The sequence below is a fragment of the Pseudorca crassidens genome, chromosome 21 (assembly GCF_039906515.1).
Source record: "Pseudorca crassidens isolate mPseCra1 chromosome 21, mPseCra1.hap1, whole genome shotgun sequence".
Taxonomy (NCBI): Eukaryota; Metazoa; Chordata; class Mammalia; order Artiodactyla; family Delphinidae; genus Pseudorca; species Pseudorca crassidens.
Window position 1 is genome coordinate 13,738,386 of NC_090316.1, and position 24,889 is coordinate 13,763,274.

The 24,889-nt window shown below is 44.4% G+C and overlaps 1 protein-coding gene and 1 long non-coding RNA gene across 2 annotated transcripts in view; one reads left to right on the forward strand and one right to left on the reverse strand.

Annotated features, from left to right (window-relative positions):
- The window catches only part of NRG1 (neuregulin 1), a 1,014,644-nt gene extending 992,965 nt beyond the window's left edge, over window positions 1–21,679 (reverse strand). Inside the window, exon 1 of the mRNA XM_067721992.1 lies at window positions 20,956–21,679. Within this exon, the coding sequence (XP_067578093.1) occupies window positions 20,956–21,679 (724 nt within the window). The remainder of the gene's footprint in view (window positions 1–20,955) is intronic.
- A 2,467-nt stretch (window positions 21,680–24,146) lies between these two features.
- LOC137216126 (uncharacterized) overlaps window positions 24,147–24,889 on the forward strand; it is a 78,116-nt gene continuing 77,373 nt past the window's right edge. The window contains exon 1 of the long non-coding RNA XR_010939600.1: window positions 24,147–24,357. This is a non-coding gene — a long non-coding RNA (uncharacterized lncRNA). The remainder of the gene's footprint in view (window positions 24,358–24,889) is intronic.

Below are 24,889 nucleotides of genomic sequence, written 5' to 3' on the forward strand. Positions count from 1 at the left end.
CCCTGGAAGCGCCAGCCCACGTCCTGTGTTGGAAAAGTCATTTGCTCTCGGAAGGTATTCTCTGGTCATTCCCTCTTCTCCTTAAAGCCCATCGTGTGGTCAGAAAAAGACAAGAACTCAGGTTAAACCCCAAGATGACCTTTTTTCCTTCTGATTTCACAAACTACTTTGGGAAAAGATGGCTTTCCGAGACCGCTGAGCCGACAGATTGTAAAATACGAATCTGCGCCATAAGGGTAAGGTTCTTATTCAGCAATGCATCCGAGTGTCTGGCTCATAATAAGTGCTCAAAGCATATTTACTGGGAAAAAAAAATGACTATGAATATGGAGATTGTAAGTAGTGCTCTGAAGACTTTGTGGGCTTTTAACACTTTGCTGAGGATTTAAAACAGTGGACATCCTTAGGACACTGCTTAGTAAAGGTCAGAACATATTGAATTAATGACTGTGTAAAGTCATATGCTATAAACTATCAATAGTTATCAATGATCCAGGGGTGAACAGGCTGCTTGGTTGGGTGATTAGTTGGAGAAGCATTTGTTTCATCCCTACATATCTACAAAGTGTTACGGATGCATTTGAAACGAATGGCATGAAAGACCCATACTTCCCTAAAATATTGCCAACTACAGGCTCTGCAGACGTAAGTTTGCCCTCACACTACAGCAACTACCTTAGGTAGCGCCTGCTGAGTTATGAGGATAAAAATTTAGAAGTTAATGCAATGTTACTTATATTCCATTTCCAAGATTCTGGTTCACTAATTCACTTAAGGCCAAGACCAGACCCAGGTAAGCTGAAGAACCTTCATTAAGATAAATAAAAGTCAGCCAGACCTCTAGGAGTGGACAGGAAATTCCTTTGATCTGCTAAGAAATGTCTGGGAGCTAAACAGATTAACATGGCATTGTAAAAGGACTTCTCATATCAACAGCTCTGAGAGTTTATTCCTTTTAAATGTAAGTAGGCAAATATTCTATCCAGCAAATAAACATACAAATGAAGAAAAGAACCAAATCACATAAACTGGGGAAATAGTAAATCATCATCATAATAGCATTACAACAAGAAGAAGAATTGTAATTATTTTCCATCTTCTAATCCAGAAGCAATAACACGTCAGATAAATTTACAATATACTTAGGTACTGCAATAGTTTTAATGGGTGGTCGCTATTAAACGTTAGTAATAAAACATGTAAAAACAGTTAAGAATGAGACCAGAGACATGAACTTCAAAGAATGATGGCCAAACAGTATCATCGAAAATAACTATGTTACTACAGACTCCCAACAGGATATGAAAAAGACCTTACCTCAAGATAAAAACAAAGGCATGTTTTCTGATAACAGCACTGAAGCCACGGTATTATTTTATTTTCTCCTACTAAAACAGAAATTACATTTCTTCCAAGGAAGAGTGTTGATATACATTTTTTCATTCCCCCCCAAAAAGAACATAGTAATAACTTCTCCCCCATTTGGTGAGGTTCTTTTGTGAGAGTTTTATTATCTCTAGTGGCAGGTGGGCCTGTGTTTGTTATACAGAAGTTATCCAAGGAAGGGGCAAATGTCTAGTATTAATTGATACACTCCCTGTTCTAATTATTTTTCCAACTCAAGATACACATATGCAACATGCTTCTACAAACGGTTTTTAACACACTCTGAAAACATAAAATGAAACAATCCCATTTACCTGAAGAGCGTTATCTTAATTAATATGCTCTCTAAAGGTTGCTTGTTTGTTTTGTTTTTTGGTTTGCCCCAGAAGAGGTGCTTTCTCCTTCCCGGGAGAAGTTCATAGATCTAAACACGTGTGACACATTTGTGACACGTTATGCCTGTATTCTGGTTAAATGTACACCTATCTTTTCTCCTCAGCTGGGTTATAAATTCCTCACACTTCTCCATATCCCACTTAACAACAACTGTACCACGCCAGGAGCAGCGAGTGATCAATAAATACGTATCTGTGGAATTAGGGAGGGCAGGGAATACGTACTATTGCTTTCATTAGTTACATTATAATGGCCATCACACACAGTGCCTTTCATTTTTCTCTAGGAGCCAAGTAGAGAAAACCTGCACTGAGTATACAAGGAAACCTTCTACCAAGACTGATTTGGTTCTGCATCCCAGCTTCACCACTCACTTAGCTGTGTGTCTTGGGCAAATACCATAACTGCACTGGGAGAGTTTCACTGGTAAAATGGGTATAATGATGGCAACCTCTGGATTATTACCAGGATGCAGTGAGATGACAAACAGGAAGAGCTTAGAACAGAATGCGCACAGCAAATAACCTCTAATCATTTGTAGTGAGAAGACAGAAAGCAGCATTATGTCCGCTTTTTGTCGTTACCAAGGTTGGTTTCCATCTTGCTCAATTCCCTAAGATGTTCTAAATGCAAAAAAATCCACTCTCGGCCCGGTTCCACAGAGCCCACAGCAAGATGGGAAATCGTCCCCAAGCCCAGAGCCTAAAACGGCTGGGCAGCCATCGTGCACTCCAGCTGAGCAAGTGGAGTCTGGCAGGTTGATCTTCCTCTATGTGTTGGAAGCGTCCCTCAAAGTCATTCTTGGATTAAAGCCATTGCAATTCCCCTCCCTGAGGGCACCTGCCCCCATCAGGGTTCAGTGTGAGGGAGTCTCCACTCTTCTCCCCGGAGAGTCTCAGACACACTCTCTCAACCCCCTTTCCACCATCTTGTCTGCCCGCATGGTACCCGCTGCTCTTCTGAGAGCATCCTTACTTGGTGTCCCATTATTACTCATTCTTGGTGCCAGTCCCGGAGTTCATCTGGATAGGGCATGTTATCATTTAACTTTTCTAGGTAAGACTTTCTTTTTTCCCCTTCACACTCAGTGTCTTTCACCTGCCAACCATCTACAGCATCCTGCAGAAAGAACCCTCGCTGCAGAGCCAGCACAGCTGAGCCTGGACACCCGCTCCTCTGTGGCCAAGCAACTTCCCAAACATGATTCACACGGAGGGAGGCTGCCTCGGGAAGCAGTGCAGCTCAGCCCTCAGAGAGCATCAGAAATACACGGAGAGCGGTAGATCTGGGGCGGACTCCTCAATCTGCCGTGTTAATGAGCACCAGGCTGGTCCAGGCTGCTGACCCACACGTCACCCTTGGAGGAGCACCCTGTTAAAGAACCTTTGGTGCCCCAGATTAAAACAACAGGAATTCGTTAAGGGAATGGAGAGCACAGCACTCACGCAGGTGATGTTCATCTTTACTTCCGCCTCTGCTGCTACTTCCTGCCGTGTCCCCAGCTACACTGCATCCTCCCTGCCTCCAATCAGGCTCCATGGTGACTACTACCCCTTACTCTCCCAATTAGCATAAATAGGGCACTTACTATGACCTAGGTGCTCGAACTACACTATCACAGCCCACACTCCCTCATCTCTAAGAGAGACACAGTATTTGCATTGTGCATCAAGTTTAGAACCATCAAGGAATGTTCCCAAGGTCACAAGCGATGGAGGTAGGTCCAGGGAGCAAGGCCTGACCCTTAAGCTGGGTGCTAAGTCCACGCCGGCCTCCAGATCGTCCCTTTTGGACCCCATCCGGTCTCATTTCCTTCCCAGAGAAAGATTAATGTCCATGTGTGGTGTCCGCTCATTCAGACACGCACTTGTTAGCACAGACCTTTTAGAGAAACGATATCAACTCTTAACAGGATAACCTGGCTTGTTCGTTGCCATCTGTTGAAGACACGGTTTTGCCCAAGTGGATCTGACTTCAACACCCTCAAAATGCATCCAGTTCTCCCCACCCAATCACCCATCTGGACACTCTCTGAAGATAAATAGGAAAGTGTCCACTAGCAAACGTGGGTGCCCCCCACGACAGAGAGGGTAAGATGGCCCTGCTCAAAGGAAGGCGTCACTAGAATTCTCCCCGACTGCATTGCTCCAATCCTCGTCATGGTTCTAACAGAGGAAATCAAATGACCTGAATGCAAAAAGATGTTCTGCCTCCCAGCAGCTGCCTGACCTTTAAAGTTCTGCAAACCTCTTTGAATCTTGAGTTAAAATTGGAATAGAGTGATATACCTCGCAAGACGGTGTTCAGGAATAAAGGAGGTAAAATATGTGAAGAATGTTTGGCACATTCGAGAAACTCAGTCAGTTCTAATCCTCTCTTTTCTTACCCAGCTTCTGATTTTCCAGAAAAGCCTCAGTTTTACGCATTGAAAACACATTAGGGACCCCAGATTGCCTGAAGACAGTTCCCAAAACGCAGAGTCTCAGGACAAAACCCTGGACCAAATGAATTATCAGCTCCAGGAGTTAAGCCCAGGGATCTGTATACTCTAATGTACAAACCCTGCTTGCAAGCCACCTGTTTGTCCAAGATCAGAACATTCGGTCCAAAAACCCACGTGTGGTTCTACGGGGTGAATTAGACCAAGGGGGATGCTGCTGAGGTCAAAGGTTTCAGAGCTGTTCTTCCTATTTTTTTGGAGATTTCCTTTTCATCCCTTCCTCCATTCCTTTTGATCTATAAAGGCACAGTCTTCATAAATCTGATTCTTAGCTTACGTACGCTGTATTAAAATCAGGCAAACCCAGTGCAAAAGAAATCCTTGCACGAAAACACTATTATTGCACAGAAAGTAAACAAAGGAAAACAGGAAATTCAAAACCATTCCTCCTATGGTAGCTCCAAGTCCTCCTGCAAATACAGGTATGAATGCATCAATTCAGCAGCCGACTAGACAGTAAAAAGACTGTATACAGACGGGCAGGAGAAATGCATTCAGTTACTGTCAGAACAATAACTTTGCATTTCCTGACTGGCGCTCGATAACATGCCCAGTCAGAGCTTCAGATAGAGGTAGCTCTAATACATGGTCCGAGGACCTTTAGACTCAAATATGTTTTTAAATTAGATTGACAAATGTCACTTCTCAAGTTCTTACGTGACTAAGCATTAAATTCCCATAGGACCCAGGTACCTAGTAGAGAGACAGTAGTTAGTTCTCAAGTCAGCGTGTCAGGAAATATTTGAACCATTATCTGTCACTGAAGCGGCTTACATGGTACACAGAACTCTTAGCCAAGGGGAAAAACACTAATAAAAGGGTGACCTTCAGCAACACTTTAGTTACACTATACGTAACAATTTGATGATTTTTTAAAAAATCATATCTTTATACAAACTACCTATTAGATCCTTCAAGTATAGTCGTTCTTCCCAACCCCATGTCAAAAAAAGGTCGCGTTTTTATATATTTATTCATTATTTATTTTTGGCTACGTCGGGTCTTTGTTGCTGCACGTGGTCTTTCTCTAGTTGCGGCGAGCGGGGGCTACTCTTCCTTGTGGTATGCGGACTTCTCATTGCGGTGGCTTCTCTTGTTGCAGAGCACGGGCTCTAGGCGTGTGGGCTTCAGTACTTGCAGCACACGGGCTCAGTAGTTGTGGCTCACTGGCTTCAGTAGTTGTGGGTCGCTGGCGTCACTAGTTGTGGCTCACCAGCTTCAGGAGTTGTGGCTCGCAGGCTCAGTAGTTGTGGCACACGGGCTTAGTTACTCCGCAGCATGTGGGATCTTCCCGGGCCAGGGCTCGAACCCGTGTCCCCTGCATTGGCAGGCAGATTCTTAACCACTGCACCACCAGGGAAGTCCTGGTTGCGTTTTTAAAATGGCTTCCTGCTGCCTAGGTTCAAATAAATAAAAATATTGCTGAAAGCCAGTCCTGATAACCCAGAAGCTGGCCACGAGTACTTCAACCCACCCCTGTCTGGAGCCCACCCCTGGCACTTGGCCAGAGCTCTTTACAAAGCCTCCATGCTGTTAACAAACTAGGTGCACTTTAAAATGCAAAAAATGGTACAAATGCACTTATTTACAAAACAAAAATAGTCACAGATGTAGAAAACAAACTTATGGTTACCATGGGGGAAAGCAGGGGCAGGGGAGATAAACTGGGAGATCGGGATTGACAAATACACACTACTATATATAAAGTAGATGATTAATCAGGACCTACTGTATAGCACAAGGAACTCTACTCAATACTCTGTGATGACCTATATGGGAAAAGAATCTAAAAAAGAGTGGATAGATGTATACGTGTAACTGATTCACTTTGCTGTACACATGAAACTAACAACATTGTAAATCAACTATACTCCAATCAATTCTTAAAAATAAGAAATAATAAAATGCAAAGCGTTTGGCAGCAGTCAGCACTCAGGAAGTGCTGCTCTGGGCAGGCTCTCCCTTCCCCACCTTCCGAAATTATTTTTCTAGGGACACAGCTGACCACTTCTTCCATCCTGATTCCTTGCTAAGTCTTCCTTTCCCTTCTCTGGTTTCTCCCTCCCTGTCACCTCTGGCCCCTCCTCTGTCTCACCATTAAAGGTTGCTGTTCTTCATGCTTCATCTTCTCCTCACCTTTCCTCACCCTTTACCCACTCTCCCTCAAGCAACTGTATCTATTCCCTGGGGACAGAAATAACCATGTCCTTGTCCAAAACTCCCACGTTCCTAAATCCAAATCAGACTCCTTTTTCTGAGTTCCATCCATCCAAGTGCTGACTTGGCATTTCCATTTGGACGGATCAAAAACACAGTAAGCTTCACCCTCCTTCTGCAGCATTCCCCACCCCCTTCCTAACGCGCACACAAGGGCTCGTACCAGAAACCCAGGGGTCAGCCTCTACATCCCCCTTTACAGGCAATCCCCCTTCATAACCAAGATGAAGAGATGCCTCCAAAACCATCTCGAATCCTCTTGCTTCTCTTCATCCCTCCTGCTCCCTCTCTAGAGTGAGCCCACATCCTCATCCCACTTGGAGCCCCAACTTCCCTGTAGGCACCCAACATCCCTTTTGCTCTCCGTTCTCTGCACAACAGCCAGTTGTGATATTTTCAAAATGGAAATTTTATAACTGATGTACTTAAAAACCCTCCAGTGGTTTCCTAGGCTTCTACGACAAAGTCAAGAACCCTAAAAATGCCAAAATTATCTGATTTTTCTCCTCACCTCTCAGACCTCAGTCTTGCTTCCTTTGCACCGACAGCCCTCTCTGCTTTTCCTCTTCCCTGCATCAGGAATAGAAATGTCCTTCTCTCTCCCCACTCCCATCAGAAATGTCTCTCAAGGAGACTTTCTGATATCTTTCAAACTAAGTTAGAGTCTTCTGTTCTACATTCTCATGATACCTTGTACTTTTTCCCCTATAAAAACTTAGCACAATTATATATATATTATATATATATATATATAATATATATCACAATCCTTTATGTAACTGTTCATTCTACCCTATTGGCTCGAAAGAGCCATGCCTAATTTCTTCATCACCAGGATTCCAGAAAGCAGTAGAAAGACTAGCAAATAATGGATGCCCAATAAATATTTGCTGAAGCAGTAAATTAGTAAAGCGTACTCACTGCTTCTCCTTTTCTATCAGTTACCTACACTGTTAAGCGATCTCATGATTCTCGTAATTCATTTAAGCAACATCCTCAGAACGGCCCCTACAGTCTCTCTCACAGGTCAGGAGTGCCTAAATCTAAGAGGAAAGGAATAGGACTTGGGGGGCTACACAAATTGATTGAAGAAGTGGTAAATTAACGACAAATTTCTAATCCATTTGAATGAATGAACAGATACGTCCTTGACTGACCTGCAGGTAGGACACTGCCTTAAGCTGTTCTGGAACCCAAGAACCTCGTGGAGCCAAATGGCCCATGACGAGGATGAGGGTGAAGAAGAGTACCACACATACATGATTAGTCTCTACCCTTTACACATAATCTTTCTTAGTTTTGTTTTTTGTCCCGCCATGTGGCATGTGGGATCTTCGTTCCCCAACTAGGGACCGAACCCACACCCCCTGATGTGGAAGCACGGAGTCTTAACCACTGGACCACCAGGGACGTCCCTACACATAATTCTTAAGTATCCTCTTTATATTCTCAATATTTAATAAAAAATTTTAAGAGCACAACAATAACGTGCACGATGTAGATGCACAAAAGACTAATTATTTTACACAACTTCACAACCATGCAGTTATTGTCTCCGTTCACCTGTTATGAGTTGGTTCCTTTTCCTCCTGGGCTGCACAAAGGACGCACAGGCATACAACCAGCACATCATAAAATCACCAACAATCCTCACTAACAGGAAGTAGGTGGATAATATTGGCAACTTAATCATTTTCATGGACTTTTCGATAGTATTTTAAAAAGAAATATTACTGAGTACATAATGACAGTTATTTAGCAAGTTCCTGGAAATACAACAATGAAAAAAGTTAATAAAAGTGATTTAAAATGGTGGAACGATTACTCATCAATACAGTTCATACACTGGGCAGGTTGGACCTAACCATTTTGCTTTCTACGGGGAGCTTGACCAGCCATTTTTAATTTATCCCACTAAGTAATGTGATCATGAAACCCAATTAAGTCGGCAGGGATAAAGCCTGAGAGTATTTCTCCACGGCCCCTATATCAAAATGATTTGTTAAACACAGAGCTTTAAAAGGCATCCTCAACATGCCAGTGAAAGGCAGTGACTATGGCCTGACCCTCTGCATTTCCAGTGGTAGGAGATGAAATCAGACATAGTGAGCATCATACCTTTAAGTGTTAGCGCAAAACCTTTGAGATTTAGTGAAGTAAGACAGAGAAATATTGTATGATATCACTCATACGGAGAATCTTAAAAAAAAATGATACAAATGAACTTATTTATAAAACAGAAACAGACTCAGAGAACTTATGGTTACCAGGGGGGAAGAGTTGGGGGAGGAATAGTTTAGGGAGTTGAGGACTGACATGTACACGCTGCTATAAAGGAAAAAAATAAAGTGAATAACCAACAAAGACCTACTGTATAGCGCAGGGAACTCGTCTCAGTATTACGTAACAACCTGAATGGGAAAAGAATTTGAAAAAGGATAGATACATGTATACGTATAACTGAATCACTTTGCTGGCAACCCAAAACACAACACTATTAATCGACTATACTCCAATATAAAATAAAATGTTAAAAAAAAAAAAGATTTAATGCAAAACCAACCTGCAAAATGTGAAGTTGAACACAAGACAGAGCACATAGCTCACATGGTATTTATCTACCGTGAACATGGATGGCTGTGATGTCTGCTCTGCATGTAACTATTCGGCTCACCCACTGCAATGAGGCAGCAAAAGGCAAATCTGTCTCCTTTCCGAAGGACAGCTGAGCCATTAGGAATAAAATGACCATTGCAAATTGGAACCCTGCCTATTTCAACCAATTTGGTCGGAAGTGAGGTTCAGCTATGCCTCAGGTGTCAGCACCCGTCTCTTTCAGAGGAAAGGAAAGACTAGAATATCTTGTGTCTGTCTACTCACCGGCAGAAATGAACTATTGAATTTGCACTGTAATATATTTGGGGTACCATTTGTTACAGCAGTTGGCCTACCCTAACTAGTACATCTACTATGAGAAAGGCAATGCTCAAAAGGGACCAATTCCCTTAAGTAAGATTCAGTCTTTGTCAGTATTTCTATTAAAAACAGCATGTATTCCTTTTCCTTATTAAAAGGAATACATAATCACTATAGAAATTCTAGAAATACACATGAAATTCCTAAAATCAATCATTCTAATGCCTAACTAACATTTTTTTATATAGATTTCCAGGCTTTTATTTCTCTTTAGATTGACAGATGGATATAAATAGATAGGTAATAGTAAAAGCAATTATACAGTCTGCACTATATTTTTTCACTTGACAATACACAATGAATGTATCTATAAGTCATTATACTTTCTTCTACAACAAGATTCTTAAAGACAACACAATCCATTATATAGCCATACAGTTTTATGTAACCATCCTCCCACTGAAGGACATAGTCTGGTACAACGGGTAGCAAGGGCACAGAAAGTAGATAGAGAAGCAGACCGTTCTGGGGAAGAACGAACTGTAGGTGTAAATGTAAACATCCCTCCAGCCACTTGGCACGTGGGGAGCCATGCCGTCAGTGTAGCACAGGGTTCCAGGTAGGAGAAGAAATTGGATAAGAACACTTGGATAAAAGGTGAATGCCTTCTAAGCCATCCTAAGGAGTTCAGATTTTATCCTGATGGCAGCTGAAGAGGTTTAAGCAAGGGTATATAGTACCATCTTTTCTGCTTTGGAAAGATCATTAGCAATAGTTCAGAGAATGAATTTAAGACGAGGAGAATCCCTAAGCAAAGATAAGAGGCTGTTCCAATAAGGCTGAGAACTGCTACAGAAACAGTGGAGTTGGGGTAGAAGGGGGGGGTCTGAGATGTGTTAAGGAGGTAGAATCAATGAGATCTGGTCACCAAATGGATATGGGGCAGAAGCAGAGGTTTCCGGTTGGGCTAACTAGGAAGACACTGATGCTACCACATGGTGAGGAGTTAACTAAGCTCTTATGAGCACTTACTACTCTATGTGGCATAGAATAAGCTGTCACTCCAGGAAGCCACTGGTAGTAACAGCAGTGACTGTAATAGGAGTCGCGATAGCAGTTTCATCATTAGTATCCAGGTGTCCAGACGGACTGCCAGGGGACATGATGAGATCTGTTCAATGTGTTTACTGTGAAGTGTCTGTAGGACATTTGGGTGGGTTATCTGGTAAGTGCTTGAATATACTGATCTGGAGCCAGAAAATAGGGCCTGGGCTAGAGATATGGACCTAGGAGCCATGGTTTCTAAGCACCATTAGATCTGCTGGAATAGCTGAACTCATCAGAGGCAAAGGAAGGAGCAAAACAAAACTAGACACGACGCAGTTGAGTCGTGCCCGGCCCGTGTGGCACTGCCAACGCCTCTTCATGCAGTGATTTTAAAAGATCCAATTATTTCTCATCTGACAACTTGCTTCTGTATTGCTCCTTCTACTCACAAAGGGACTAAAATCTATCATCTTCTGGCCCCAACCATAAATATCATAAGCTGAGAAAGGTCTTTTAACCCAATTCTGCATGAAGGTGGGAACTCTCTCCCCACCATCATCAGAACTGGTACCATCTGGCTGGAAACCAGGATTTCCCTACTCTCTGCGCTGGTCTCGTCCATTTCCACAACAGCACTAATGATTAAAAACCTAAAACAGTGTCAGACTTACACTGTTAAAATAGATAAATTAAAATTCATAGTAAAGTAAAAAATCTTCTTTGTCATTTTATAAAACAAATGACTGAACTTCTTGCTTTAAAAGTTTACAGTTGTAAATTAATATATTAATCATACTTTATAGCTTCAAAGACAGTATCTGCTTTTTGAAAAGACGATGCTCATGAACACAAATAACTACTCTTTGACAGTGTAATAAAATGACCCAAAAGGCAAGGGAGGCGAAAAGCTTTGGAGGAAAAGGGGAGACGCTTTTTCACTCTACTTAAGCTGTCACTCCTCTTTCGGAGTGTCCAAAAGTTTCACAATTGTTTTTCCATGACTCTTCTCCACAGAACAAGACTAAAATGAGGAGAGAGGGAAAGAAAAGCTCCTCGGGCAGTAGCAGAAGGGGTTTGCATGTTGGGTCATTTCTGAGATGAGAACCAGATGCAGATTGAATGGACCATGGAAAGCTCTTTACTTCCACCTTCTCATGCTGCATATTAGGGAACTGAGGCCCAAAGAGGTAAAGTTACTCACCCCAAACCACCCAGGTACTAAACTACAAAGCTAGAAGTGGAAAGGAGTTCTCCTGACTCTAAGGCTGGGGCACTTTTCACTTGTGAATAAGCTGAGGACACCCCAAGTGTCTGACTGCAAGGATACTGTGGTCTCCCAGGTGAGGCAAGACATTCACAGCTAGAAAAACTGTTAAACACATCAGTTTTTAAAAATCAAAGATAACATAAGGGAAATTTGAAATGCACCACGTATAAAGTATGGAGTAAAACATACTTTATATGGTGCTCTGTATTCAAAGGCTAGAGAGTATTTCTGGCAGGATCATTATTAGGACTGTTGTGGAAGCAGTAGGATATAGCTGTCCCTTAAAGGAGACATAGAATTTCTGTGGACAGAAATGAGGGAAGAAGCAGACCCAGGCAGAGGAAGTGGCATATGTAAAAACTAGAGGATTAGGGCTTCCCTGGTGGTGCAGTGGTTAAGAGTCCGCCTGCCGATGCAGGGTACACGGGTTCGTGCCCCGGTCCGGGAAGATCCCACACGCCGCGGAGCGGCTGGGCCCGTGAGCCATGGCCGCTGAGCCTGCGCGTCTGGAGCCTGTGCTCCACAACGGCAGAGGCCGCAGCAGTGAGAGGCCCGTGTACCGCAAAAAAAAACACAAAAAACTAGAGGATTAGGAAAGTACACGGCCTGTTCATGAAGCAGCCTGGATAAAATCGTTCACATAGTACAAGTGACAAAGATTAGGCTCGGTTTGGACTAAGGAGGACCCTGAACGTCAGGGTCTAGAGGTAACTATGATGCATCCATTGAAAGTTTGAGCAGAAAAAGAGGTCTCGTAAAAGTAGTATTTTAGAGCGATTCGTCCTCCAGTGCAGGGTTTAACGAAAGTCAGTTTGCAGCAATGGACAGAACAGAGGCAGGGAAATTATAAAAAAGGAAACTTAATGAATAAATAAAAATTAAAAGATGCTGATACTAATCCGGGTATGATAAGGAGTCTCTCTGGACCATGTTGATAGCAATATGAATAGTGACTAGAGGCTAACTTTAACCTTTAAACCTTTTATTGGTTTTTATTAAGCTATTATCTATTGTAATTTCGTTATTTGGTGGCTTCAGATTCAGGAGCCTAAATGCTGGGTAAATTAAGAGATGGACAGATGAACACCTCTGTTTCTGGGAACTTTTGTTTATTAATGACAGTGTAATTAGAAGCACTAACTTTGAATAGAAAACAACAACAATACAAAAACTGCTCATCACCACTTCACACCCATCAGGATGCCTATCATCAAACCAATAGAAAATAATACACATTGGCGGGAACGTGAAGACATTGGAACCCTTGTGCATTGCCGGTGGGAATGTAAAATGGTACAGCTACTGTGGAAAACAGCATGGCAGTTCTTCCAAAAATTAAACATCAAATTACCATATGATCCAGCAATTCCACTTCTGGATATGTATCCAGAAGAATTGAAAGCAGGGTCTCGAACAGATATTTGTACACCCATGTTCATAGCAGCATTATTGACAACAGCCAAAAGGTAGAAACAACCCAAGTGTCCACTGACAGATAAACAATGTGGTACATACATGCAATGGAATATTATTCAGCCTTCAAACAGAATGAAATTCTGACACATGCTACAACATAGATGAGTCTCAAATTCATTATGCCGAGGGAAATAGCCAGTAACAAAAAGGCAAATACTGTGTGGTTCCACTAAAAGGAGGTAAAATAGAGTCAAATTATGGAGACAAATCAGAACGGTAGTTGCCAGGGGCTGGAGGAGAGCGAATAGGGAATTCTTGTTTAATTGGTTTGGAGTTTCAGTTTGGGAAGATGACAAACTTTTGGAGATCGATGGTGGTGATGGTGGCATGTGAATACTTAATGCCACTGAACTGCAACTTAGAAATAACTTAAATGGTGACTTTTATGTTATTACAACTTGGGGGAAAAACACACTCACCAGAATAAGACTGTGGTCCAAAAATGCTTGACTTTCTAATAAAATTCCCACTGCAATGAAAGAAAAGTTGCCACGATTTCTGAGGAAAAGATGTGAGCCATCTCAGTGGATGGGAATGAGGACCTCGGAGGAAAGAGTATCTCAGAGGTGTCCAGACTTGCAAAGAAATAGAGAGCCGGGGAAATTTCAAAGCTGTGGTCCTTGTGTGCTGATGGCATGACAATGAACTCTTGAGTGGAACATCTCCATCCAGGCAGCCACCGAAGGGCCTCCACTTTCAGAATCACCTCCCGAGGACCAAGTCTAATGACCAATTTTACCTGAAACAACGACAGCTACCCTTCTCCTCCTCAGTAGACAGAACCTCCTCTCCAGGTCTGCACTGAGTTGCAGCCAGGATGCTCCCTGCGGTAGAAGAAAATGCCACCACCGCATCTGCTGCTTCACAGATGACACATCGCCCGTGGTGTCCCCAAGGTCGACCAAAAAAGTGGAGGAAAAGGATCTCATTGTTCACCAGAGCCCACATGGACAGGCGCCGTCCCACCTACATTCTAACCAAGAGCTGACTGGATGTTCACGACAAAGGAAAGAAAAAGTGAAAAGTAAGTCATCCAAAATCTTTTCTTATTATTTCTGAGGGATACAAGCAGTCTTTTCCATCCTCAGTTACAAGAACTGCACTTACAGGGCTGACGTGGTGAAACACCTTGGGGGAGATCAGGGAGAACACAGAATTCCTGAGAGCTGAGATCTAGTACCCAAAACAAAATTGGTTGGGATGATTTGGTAATGGATCTGCTCAAAACAGTGGCAGGGATCCATTGACAATCGAAAACCCCTTTTGTGCTTGGAAGTCTTTACAACACAGGGAATTCTGTTCCCCAGCTGGGGCTATAGAGTACACAGAATACAGAATACTAAAATCCAGGAATAAGTTATGAAAAAAACAAATTTTAGGAAATTAAATAACCTTTCTTGGAAGCCCAAAGGTTGATCCAGAGGAGGAAATGGTGTCCTGACAGGATGTGGTTCTAAATGCTACTTCCTACAAAGAGGCTAGCTCACCAAATTAGAGAGCTGAAGAGAAAGAATCAGAGGTTTTGTTTGTTTTCTCCAAAATTCAGCCTAGAACAGTGATTGCCACCATCCAACACCATCCAACAAGCATCCAGGATGCTTCGTTCATTTATTCATTTGATTATTTAACACGTATTTAACCCACACGGGTCAGGCAACATGTGTCTATCACAGAGGGAAAAAAAGACACAAACTCAACGAGTAATAGTTATAACCCAGTGGTCTTAGAAAGCCCCTCAATTTTTTAGCTTCTTTTGCCTTAACAGCAATTTGCAGACTAGAGACAAATGTTTGGGACAACAGTATTACTGCTGTGACTTTCCTAATGCAGCAAAGCAGAGAGGGCTTCACCTCTCGATCATGACCCCTCCATGCCCTGGGCTCACGGGTGTGCCCACCACCAAGATCCTAGGGCTCACATCAGGCATGTTCCCTTGTGCTGGGCTCTGTTCAGCTCACACTTGGTGGCACAGCAGAGCGAAAGAAGTAATTCCCTCCCCTAGGCTCTGGGCATGACCTCCTAAACCTGGCCCCTAGCTCCAGAAGCAGGCAGCACTCGGAGCTGTGCTCTTCTAGTCCCCAGCACACTGACTGGGGCAGATCTCCAAAGCCGGGCTTTGTAGCGGGGAAGCCCCTGAAATAGAGATGCAATGCGGGTTACCATCTATGTCTTCATGGGAGGAACAAAGAGCCTATCAGGAACTGAAAGACACCTATTGTAAATTCACATCTTTTTTTTTTTTTTTTTTGCACCGTGCAGCTTGCAGGATTCTCAGTTCCCTGAGCAGGGATTGAACCCAGGCCCTGACAGTGAAAGCCCAGAATCCTAACCACTAGGCCACCAGGGAACTCCCAACATTCACGTCTTGTGATCTAGGACCTCCATATTCTGACACACTTAGACCCAGACAGCGGAATTCCAAGGTGTCAAGAGAAGACTTGTCAGTGTGACGATGAGCAAGCATCAATACATCCTTTGCTCTCTTGAAGACTCAGATCCACTGATGGGCCCCATCGTTTACCTAAAGCTTTACCCTGCAGTGTCCTCACAAAGGAAATAGAGATGAAGGGAAGACACAGCTGAAGCCTGAGTTAGGAACTGATACCTCTGTCTCCCCTGTACCATCCAAGCTGTGAGTCAACTTTTTGTTTTTTTAGTTATTTAAAAAAAAAAAAAAAAAAAACAGGATATAAATTGGGCTAGGTCCTGATGGGGAGAATCAAGGTTAGGATACAGTTTCTCAGGAAACTATTTTCCAAAGGGAAAAATATCCTGGTTCTCTGGAAGACTAAAAAAATAATGTCAATTACCACTTAGGCATCTCTTTCTAGGATGGCTGGGTGGCAAGTCTGTGTTGGGGGGACTATTTCCTAACATTCAGATCTACGCCAAGCAGAGATTCGTCAACCCATTTTAAGCTTTCAACTTCACCAGAATTTCTTTTTCTTTAAATCTTCTTCGACCTGTACGGATCATTTGCAGATGGAGAGTCAGGAGACAAGCCTTCAGAAACAGGCTTAACTCAAGCCCATCACCGCCCTAAACAATATGAAAACACAGTACTACGAAATACAGCCTCTCAACTAGCACTTAATAAGACTTAGGTCTGAATTCTGTAAATGTGCAAATAATTCAACTTTACATTTTAAAATGTGACAGGCGGTATCACTAATCAGCTGTTCAAGTATTAGAAAGTGACTGAAATTTGGGACGGGGCTAGGTCATACATTCTTTCATAATGTTACTTTCATTTTAACTTAAATTTCCTGATAACGTAACAGCCCAGAGTAAAATGTGCATGCGCAAATTTAGAGCATTCATACTTGAATGGAAAACTGTCTACAAAGTGAGGACATTAAAGATTCGTTTCTCACCTTCTTATGAAAACTTTGACGAAAACATGTTGTTACACTATTGTTTTTGGTAACAAATTGCATGAGTCCATAAGAGCCCTAATTATTTTTTTAACCTTTTGTTTTCTTTACAAACTTTTTTCATTATATACTTTCAATGACTGTAATAATACATGAATCCCTACCACTGTTTCTCATTATATACTTTGTTTTCATTATCATTCATTTATATAAGGCTAATCAAGATACCCATTCAATCAGAATTACCTACACACATAATGTTTCCACATCATTTGAGCATATCAAAAACAACCAAACAAAAAACCTAAGTATTGCTAAGTACTGAGGGCAGATGAGAGTTTCAAGATCTTTGGACACCTGGCCAGTTCATCACTTGTCACTGAAATTTAAAAATAGGTTTTAAAAGATGTTATGTTTATAATTAAGAAAAAAATAACAGGAAGAAAATGGGCATCGAAGCAAAGGAGATTTCCTGAACAATGAATAGATTGCATTTGACAAGGGCAATAACCCACCCAATCATGTCTTTTGCTCTCATTTGCTATAAATATACAGGCCAGCGGAAGCACAGCCCATTGTTTTGACCCTCAGGGCTGTTTAAGCTTCCTGCTCTTACCTAATACATTAAGACATATGGTAAAACTTTCCCTAGATCCAGAGGATTTATAGATCTCCCACAACTTGATGAGAACGATCCCCTAGTGCCTATAATATACTGATTCAGATATTTAAATTCACCTTTTAAAATATTTTTAGTCCAAAGAGTTGTTTTCCCAAAGGACCCATCTTGGTTTCATTTTTTAAAATAAATATATATAAATACATACACGGTTTCTCTACTCAACAGAAAGAAGTGTTTTAAATACAGTACAGAATTGACAGTAAGATTTATACAGTTTAGAGAGCGCCATCACAAGCACTTGGGAAATTACATTTACACATTTATGAAAGACAAGTAGCCAAGCTGTATCTGTTCCTATTGCTCTACCCTTAATATAGCTTTTATTAAGAATAATTCTCTTCAATAGTTGGCTGGAAAATCCCTGCAGCATTTCTGTCATTTTCATAACACCATAAGGTCAGCACACTTTATGAAACAGTTATTGAGGACATGAGAAAAAGAAAGACGTTGATCATAAATATCTGACAAACATGTTTGCATTATTACACATTCCAATATGATATAATATACTGAATATTTAGATTGGCTTGTAAGAACACAACTGATGTACAAATCTTGCATGGCCCAATTATAGATGTTATTCAACATCAGTATTTTTACTCCTTTTTGGGAATCAGTTACAGCCTAGTATAACCGCAATGCTTTGAAACCTAGAAGTGTAGTACATCAAACAATGATTTGTTTGAATAATGGCAATTTAATTGCACAGCAAATTATTCTCCATTCCAATAAATATAAAACCTAGAAATGTCTTAGCCTGTGTAGTGAGCAAGAGAGAAAGCAAAGACTGGGAAGAATTTAACTGTAAAGGAAGTATAGTTCACACAAACCTCCAACATAAAGCAAACAAGCTATGAGGTTCTGTGTTGTCACCTCAAATACACTACACAGTTTTTGTTTCCAGAAGTCCATTGTTCAGAGGAGAGCTTCTTTTTATACAGACTCTACTCAGGAGTTTCTCTTAGATGGGGAGAGGGGACGGGGCGGAGAGAAAAAATAATTCAGGGAAGACTTCAAGTAGCTCAACCCTAAGGCTAATCTGTTGCACGTGTCGTTTCTACACTAGGAAGCAACTTGTAGGAAACAACACTGCAGCTGAGCAAAGGAGAGCTGGAAACTGTTGCCCTGGGTACGGTATCACAAAATGACTTGGCTATATCCCCTCTCCAGCCTAGCATCAGGGCTCAGGCAGGAACAACCATCGCGCCCCCAGGGCAGCTTCGTGTGGTTAGATAAGAACCCTCTGCTCCATCACTCTCCCTGAAATCTCCTGACCAGAAGCACACAGAAGCAGCTCAACCACGACAAATCAGTCCCTATTCTCTCTGTACATTTTTTTTTGCCCAATTTGTGTTCCTTTGCCTGGTAAGTTCTGAATGGCACTGTTAAACCAGACCACACAACTGGAAGAATTCACAAGTTTTCACACACATACACACTTTTACACCCCATATTCCAAGTATGGACTTACTGAGTTTCCTTATATAAAACAGCTTATACTATTTACTTATAGCCTACAATGTCACAATAACTACTATGTTCGTAAAAATCCAAGAGAAACTTTGAGCACGATTTCAGTTAGTCTTTAGCTCAACCTATTAAAGTTTCACGCGGTATCGTAATTTAAAGTACGTAACCCTAAAATCACCAAACATACACAATAATTACACAAACCTGAAGCAGTAACTTCATGATTTCTTAATCTACTACATTACACGCAGGAGATTTCCAGTTCATTTAAAAAAACAACCCTGCTTTGTTTAGCATGCCACAACTTACAACTAGGTATTTCCTTTGACTGGCAAACAAAAAGGCAAGACTACCTTTAGTGAAGCTTTTTCGGCTTAGAAGCACGAAAATAGTATTTCTCCAGACAACATGAATTTTCCATTTCCAAGCGTCCTCTGGACACTTATAAGAAGTTTACCCCTGAAAGCTGACATCTCCTTCTAGTTTGAAGGCGTAACTAACACCATGGCTTATCTAGCAACACTCCACCCCCCATCCTAGGCATCAGTGCCAACTACGATCCCCTCTATATTAACTTCCACCATGTGCAGTAAGTGATCCACCACTCATATGGTTTGGGGTAAAAGCAAAATCCTTCCTGAACGGCATACAATAAAACACGTGAAAATGGGATGACAGCGTGGCTTAAAATGTTTTGTTTCAGATTCTCTAACAGAATAACATATGATGCAGTTCAATGGTGAGGAGCTTTTGTGTTTCCTAATAAAGACAGCTCCCAGCAGAGAGTTTCCCATGTTTTATAGTGACATCTATCAGCCAGACCCGGGGAATCCCAACATCACTCAGCTTTCTTCAGCACCACTGTTTGAGAACAGCTTCCGGCCACAGAGTGGTGCAATCTTAACAGGTCTCTGGCGCACAAAGTGCATTGTGAAAATAAGGCAATGGAGGATAAGCAATGCTCTTCCCTGACATCAAAACCAAATCGTTAGGCATCAATTAACCGCAGGCTACAAGCATCAGAAATGCTCATCAGAAATTTAAATAACCATCACCTGATACGAATTGAAAACAGCTGACGCACTGTACATCACAGGCGGACCCAGCATGGCATGGTGCTGAGTTTTGTAAAAATTCAATTAACCCAACCATCTATCAGATGGATACATCAAGACCAGGGGAAAACTATTACTCACGTTAGAATCTGTGATGTGTAATCATGTTAATTTTTGGTTTGAGAAGAAACCCCCTATGTTTTAGTGATTACATGATCATCAGGAAATTACACAAATATTTAGAACCTAGAAATTACTTTATGAATGGCATAAACGTAATGCTACTTCAGAAATGTAATCAGCTTATCAGCTGATTTCTCGGACCTGATAATACTAAGGAGACCTGGGAAGAACCCTTTGCAGTGGTAAAATCGGGAAAGGTCTTTGAAACACGATTGCTAAACTTATCTTCCGAAATTCTCCTTAAGGGCCTACACATGCGAAGCTCCATAATGACACTCATCTGTTCTGACGCCCTGACGTGCCAAAGCATACTCCAAACGAAAATACTATGAAAACAAAAATTCTTGACATGATGTCAGCAGAAAGAAAACACCCAACTTTATATACTTCTCACATACACATTTTCACAAGGTGCAGACTGCACCTGTCTGTTCAGACAATGAGTTCGCCAAAAACTCTGCCACATCGCAAGGGGAATCGCAGTGCTCTGTCCTTTTCTTGTTGGACTCTCCATAGACGACACAAACCCCTGACCAAGTCCACACTCCGGACTCGAAGTGATGGGAAGACTTTACAGTCCTGTCCGACTCACCTTTCCTCCTTCAGAGGAAAAGCCCCACACGGCTGCCCTTAACAGCAACTCCTAACGAAAGAGTTCAAGAAGGCACGCGCAAGAAAGCAGCCGGCCCATTTCCATTCTACTTGGCGAACGAAACCCCAAGGAATTAAAAAGTTTGAGGCGGCCCCAACCGAGGACCAAACTTGGGCTTTCACCAATGGCAATGCCTCGAAACCGGGACACTGGAGAAGGCGCTGCCCGTGGAATCCAATCCGCGAACCCTCCTCCTCTGAGGATCGCCCAGAGGCTTCCAAGCCCGAAACTCCACCGCTCAGACCGCGTCCGTCGAAAGCCCGGCGCCCGCCGCGCCCCGGGAGTGCGCCCTCCCCGCCCCGCCCGAGCGCGCCCCGCGAGGCGAGGAACTTACCGCACCGCTTGCACAGCACCCGGCTGACTTCCTTCTTGAGGTTCCGGCCCGTCTCGAGAGGGGGGAAGGATGCTCGGAAGGCGGCCGGCGCACGGCCGCTGCTGTTGGCATCGGGCTCCATGAAGAAGATATACCTGCTGTCCTCCTTGAGCCGCCCGCAGGAGGGGAACGCGGGGTGGCCCCAGGCGCCCAGGCGCACGGTGAGCAGCGAGTCCTTCTTCAAGCCCCCGGCTTTCACCGCCCACACCTGGTGCACCTTCACCAGATAGGGCGCCTCGTCTCCGGGCTCGGCGGCGCTGGGCGCGGGGCCCGTGGGCCACGGGTGCACGGTCCGGTTGGCGGCGGGCAGCGCTCCCGGGCCGGCGGCTGACGGCTGGCGCTCGCCTCCCCACGCCCCTGCCTCGCCCGCCGCCGCCGCCGCCGCCGCTGCCTTCCTGTCGAGTGCCCCCTGCTGCCGCCGCGGCGCGTGCACCTTTCCCTCTATCACCACCGCGGCGCGCTGAGCCAGCTCCTGCACCGAGCCCACGCTGGGCGGGGACGCGTAGCACACCGAGGCCCCCGCGGGAGCCGCCTCGTCGCCGGCGGCCGCCCCCGGCGCCAGGGCCGCGGTCCACAGCAGCAGCAGCAGCGGCAGCGGCGGCGGCGGCGAGCGGGCGTCAGGGCCGGGGCGCGGGGCCCGGGGTCCGGTCCTCTCGGAGCAGCGCGGGGCGCGTCGCCATCTCATGGTGCGAGGTGCGTGCGGTCTCTTGGCTGTTGGTTCGGACTCTGCCTCGCTCCCTCGCGCTGCCTCCCTTTTCCTCTCCCCTCCTCCCCCCGCACCCCTCCCCCTTACCCTCCTCCTAATTTATTTATTGGCGGGAGCTGTGGGAGAGTTGTTTACGGGAGGAGGAGGAGGAAGGGAGAGAAGAGGTGGGTGGAACCACAGAAAGGCCAAGCAGTATAAGGGCAAAAAAAAAATGTTTTTTTAAGCAAAATAGAAAAAAAAAAAAAAGCCGCCGCCGCGGTTGCTGGGAGTGACAGGTCCTCCCCGCGCCGCCGCCGCGCCCGAGCCCGGCTGTCGGGGCTGCCGTCACCGGAGGAGGACGTGGAGGTGCTGCTCGGCGGGGAACAGTCCTTTGTGTGAAGTGATGCTGCGGCGGCTGCTGAGGCTGCGAGCGGGCGGCGGGGCGAGCGCGCGAGGGAGAGATCCCTGGAGGCGGAGTTGCGTGCCTGGAAATCGCTGGGCGACCGCGGCGGCAGCGCCCTGCGCCTCGCCGGCCTGTTTACCTGCGGGGCGAGCTCGGCCCGCGCCTCCCTTCCCCATGCCGATGCCCGAGCCCGGCCCGCGAGTCGGTCCTCCCGGGTCTTCCCTGGCCTGCGCGCCGCCTCCCTCTCCGTCGCCCCGATTGTTGCACTGGGAGGCCGGGCGGCGACCAGGCTGCAGTCTGAGGGGGCTGCGGAGATTTCCCGGGCTCTGAGAGGTGACGCTTCTTTGACCGGGGACCTGTTAGCCGGCGCAGGAAGGGAGCACGCGGGATTTCCGGGGCCTCGTGGCAGAAAAGTTTTGGGTGAACTGGTTACCGGAGAGACCAAAGGGAGCAACACGTTCGCAGGAGAAAGGCTGCAATTAGAACAACTTTCTATCTCGCTCGCTCCCCTGCTAACGCGCACACACACGGAGCTCTTCAGGTTTGCTGCCTCTTCCACGGCTCCCTTCGTGGGACGCTTCAGGCTTGATTACCCTTGCCTTTTCTGCTGTGGAAATTCCCCGTTCGCCGTGATTTTCTGACCTTTGGGGTACTGCTGATCTGAGCATTGCTTGAATAAAATAGTGGCTCAATAAGGCCATTTGGTATAAAGTTTCTGGCGCTTCGTCAACTACTCCGCTTTTTAAAAAAAAAAAAAACTGAATGAAACGAAGGACGCCTCCGTGCCTGCTGGTACAAAGGATCCCAGGCATGAGGGGCTGTAGGTTAAATATTGTTCCATCTGAATATCACACCCGCCCCACCCTAACTCATCCCATCCCCCTCGGAACCCTCCACCGCTGTCCCGCCAAATTTAAGAAGCTGCTTTTGAAACAAGAATCCGTCATCTCCCAGGGATGTTCTGTCCCGGCAAGTACCACTCAACAGAAAGAACACATTTTTAGCATTTAAAGGAAGCTATTTCTCTTGCGCTTTTATGGTAAAAAATAAATTCAATGATCTAATAAAATTGAGTCGAAGCTGTGTGTTATTCAATGGCCTACTAGATGCACGTTGTGAGAATTTAAGACTTTAAAAGCACTCTAGCTACATAATATCCTTTACTCTGGGATTCTGTGAAGTTGCCTCTAGCAGTTTCTTGAAAGTAAGTCACATAAACTTTAGACTTCTCTATATAAAAAGTAAAAGCAGATTGTAGGCCACAAAGATCTTTTCTTTTTTCCCCCTTGGCATAATATAGTTGGCTAGAAAACAATGCCTCACTCTCTCAAAGTACATCTTGGACAGATGGGGTACTGAAGCTCACTGTGTGTTTCAGCATGTGGGCATTCCTATTTCTTAGGGCTTGATGGTGCGCCTCAAGAGTTGTAATAGTGCAGGTCTGACTTCCAGTATATGTTCTCTTAAATGCTCATGTTCCTGATTTATTGGAAGAAAGTGGTCAGACATCCAATCCTACTGGTGTCTTCACTCTTCTTTGACCTGACCTCACACCTTTCTGACTCTCAACCTGTTTGGAGTTGCAACTCCAGCCTAGAACGCTTTCTCCCTTCCTCTCCACCTTTCAGACCTTGTATCAGCTATCTACTGCTGTATGACAAACCAGTCCAAAATTTGTTGGCCTAAAACAATATTGATTCACATAGCCCAGGATTCTGTGGATCGGTGAACTTTTTTTTTTTTTTTTGTGGTACGCAGGCCTCTCACTGCTGTGGCCTCTTCCGTTGCGGAGCACAGGCTCCAGATGCACAGGCTCAGCGGCCATGGCTCACGGGCCCAACCGCTCCGCGGCATGTGGGATCTTCCCGGACCGGGGCACGAACCTGTGTCCCCTGCATCAGCAGGCGGACTCTCAACCACCGCGCCACCAGGGAAGCCCCTGGAGCGGCGATTTTGACTGGGCTCACTGATGGTGCTGCTGGGCGCTGACTAGTCTCAGATAGCCTCAGCTGAGACAGCTCATCTCTTAATGGATGTGGTCTCTTTCAACAGGCTTAACCTGGGCTTGTTCATGGCGGCTGGACAGGTTCCAAGAGAGTGGACAGAAGCATGCAAGGTGTCTTGAGGCCTGGCCTCAGAACTGGCACCTCACCACTGCCTGTGTTACAAGGCGAATTACAGGAGTTCTCCATGTGAGGAGCTGGAAACTTGCATTGCCAAGGGGCAGAGATTCGGGAAGAAGACCTGAGGCCATGTCTACAATCCACTACAGATAGTAAGCATCCTTTGAGGTCCACCTGCCCCCTGTAGCCTTCTTAAACACTAGACACTCAGAGTGACCCCAGCATTTGCAGCCCCCCTGCATTTGCAATCTGTCTTGTGCCTCATTTTTGAACATGTTATTTTATTGTGCCCAAGTGTTTCCGTTTGACTCCCATCTCTTCAACTAGTAAAAGCTTGTTAAAAAGCCGAGACGGTGTTTCCAGCATTCCTGTTTTAACCCAACTGGGGGGGATACAGTAAACACTCAATAAATGTCAGCTGATTAATCAGGACTGATGTGGTAACGTGCTTCCCACACGTTACCCCAATACTACCCACCCTGTCACGGAGATGGAAGTCCGGGAAGTGAAAACAATAACATTTAAAGCACTGGCTTACAGGCGCAGATACCCCTCTTAGGACTTCACCAAGCATTTTATCTATGATTAAACATAAGCTGCTTCATATGTTTTTTTAATGCCCTTTTTCTGTATTTTTTTATGCCTTTACCTCACTCCCACATTCTCTTCTACCCCTCTCTCAGC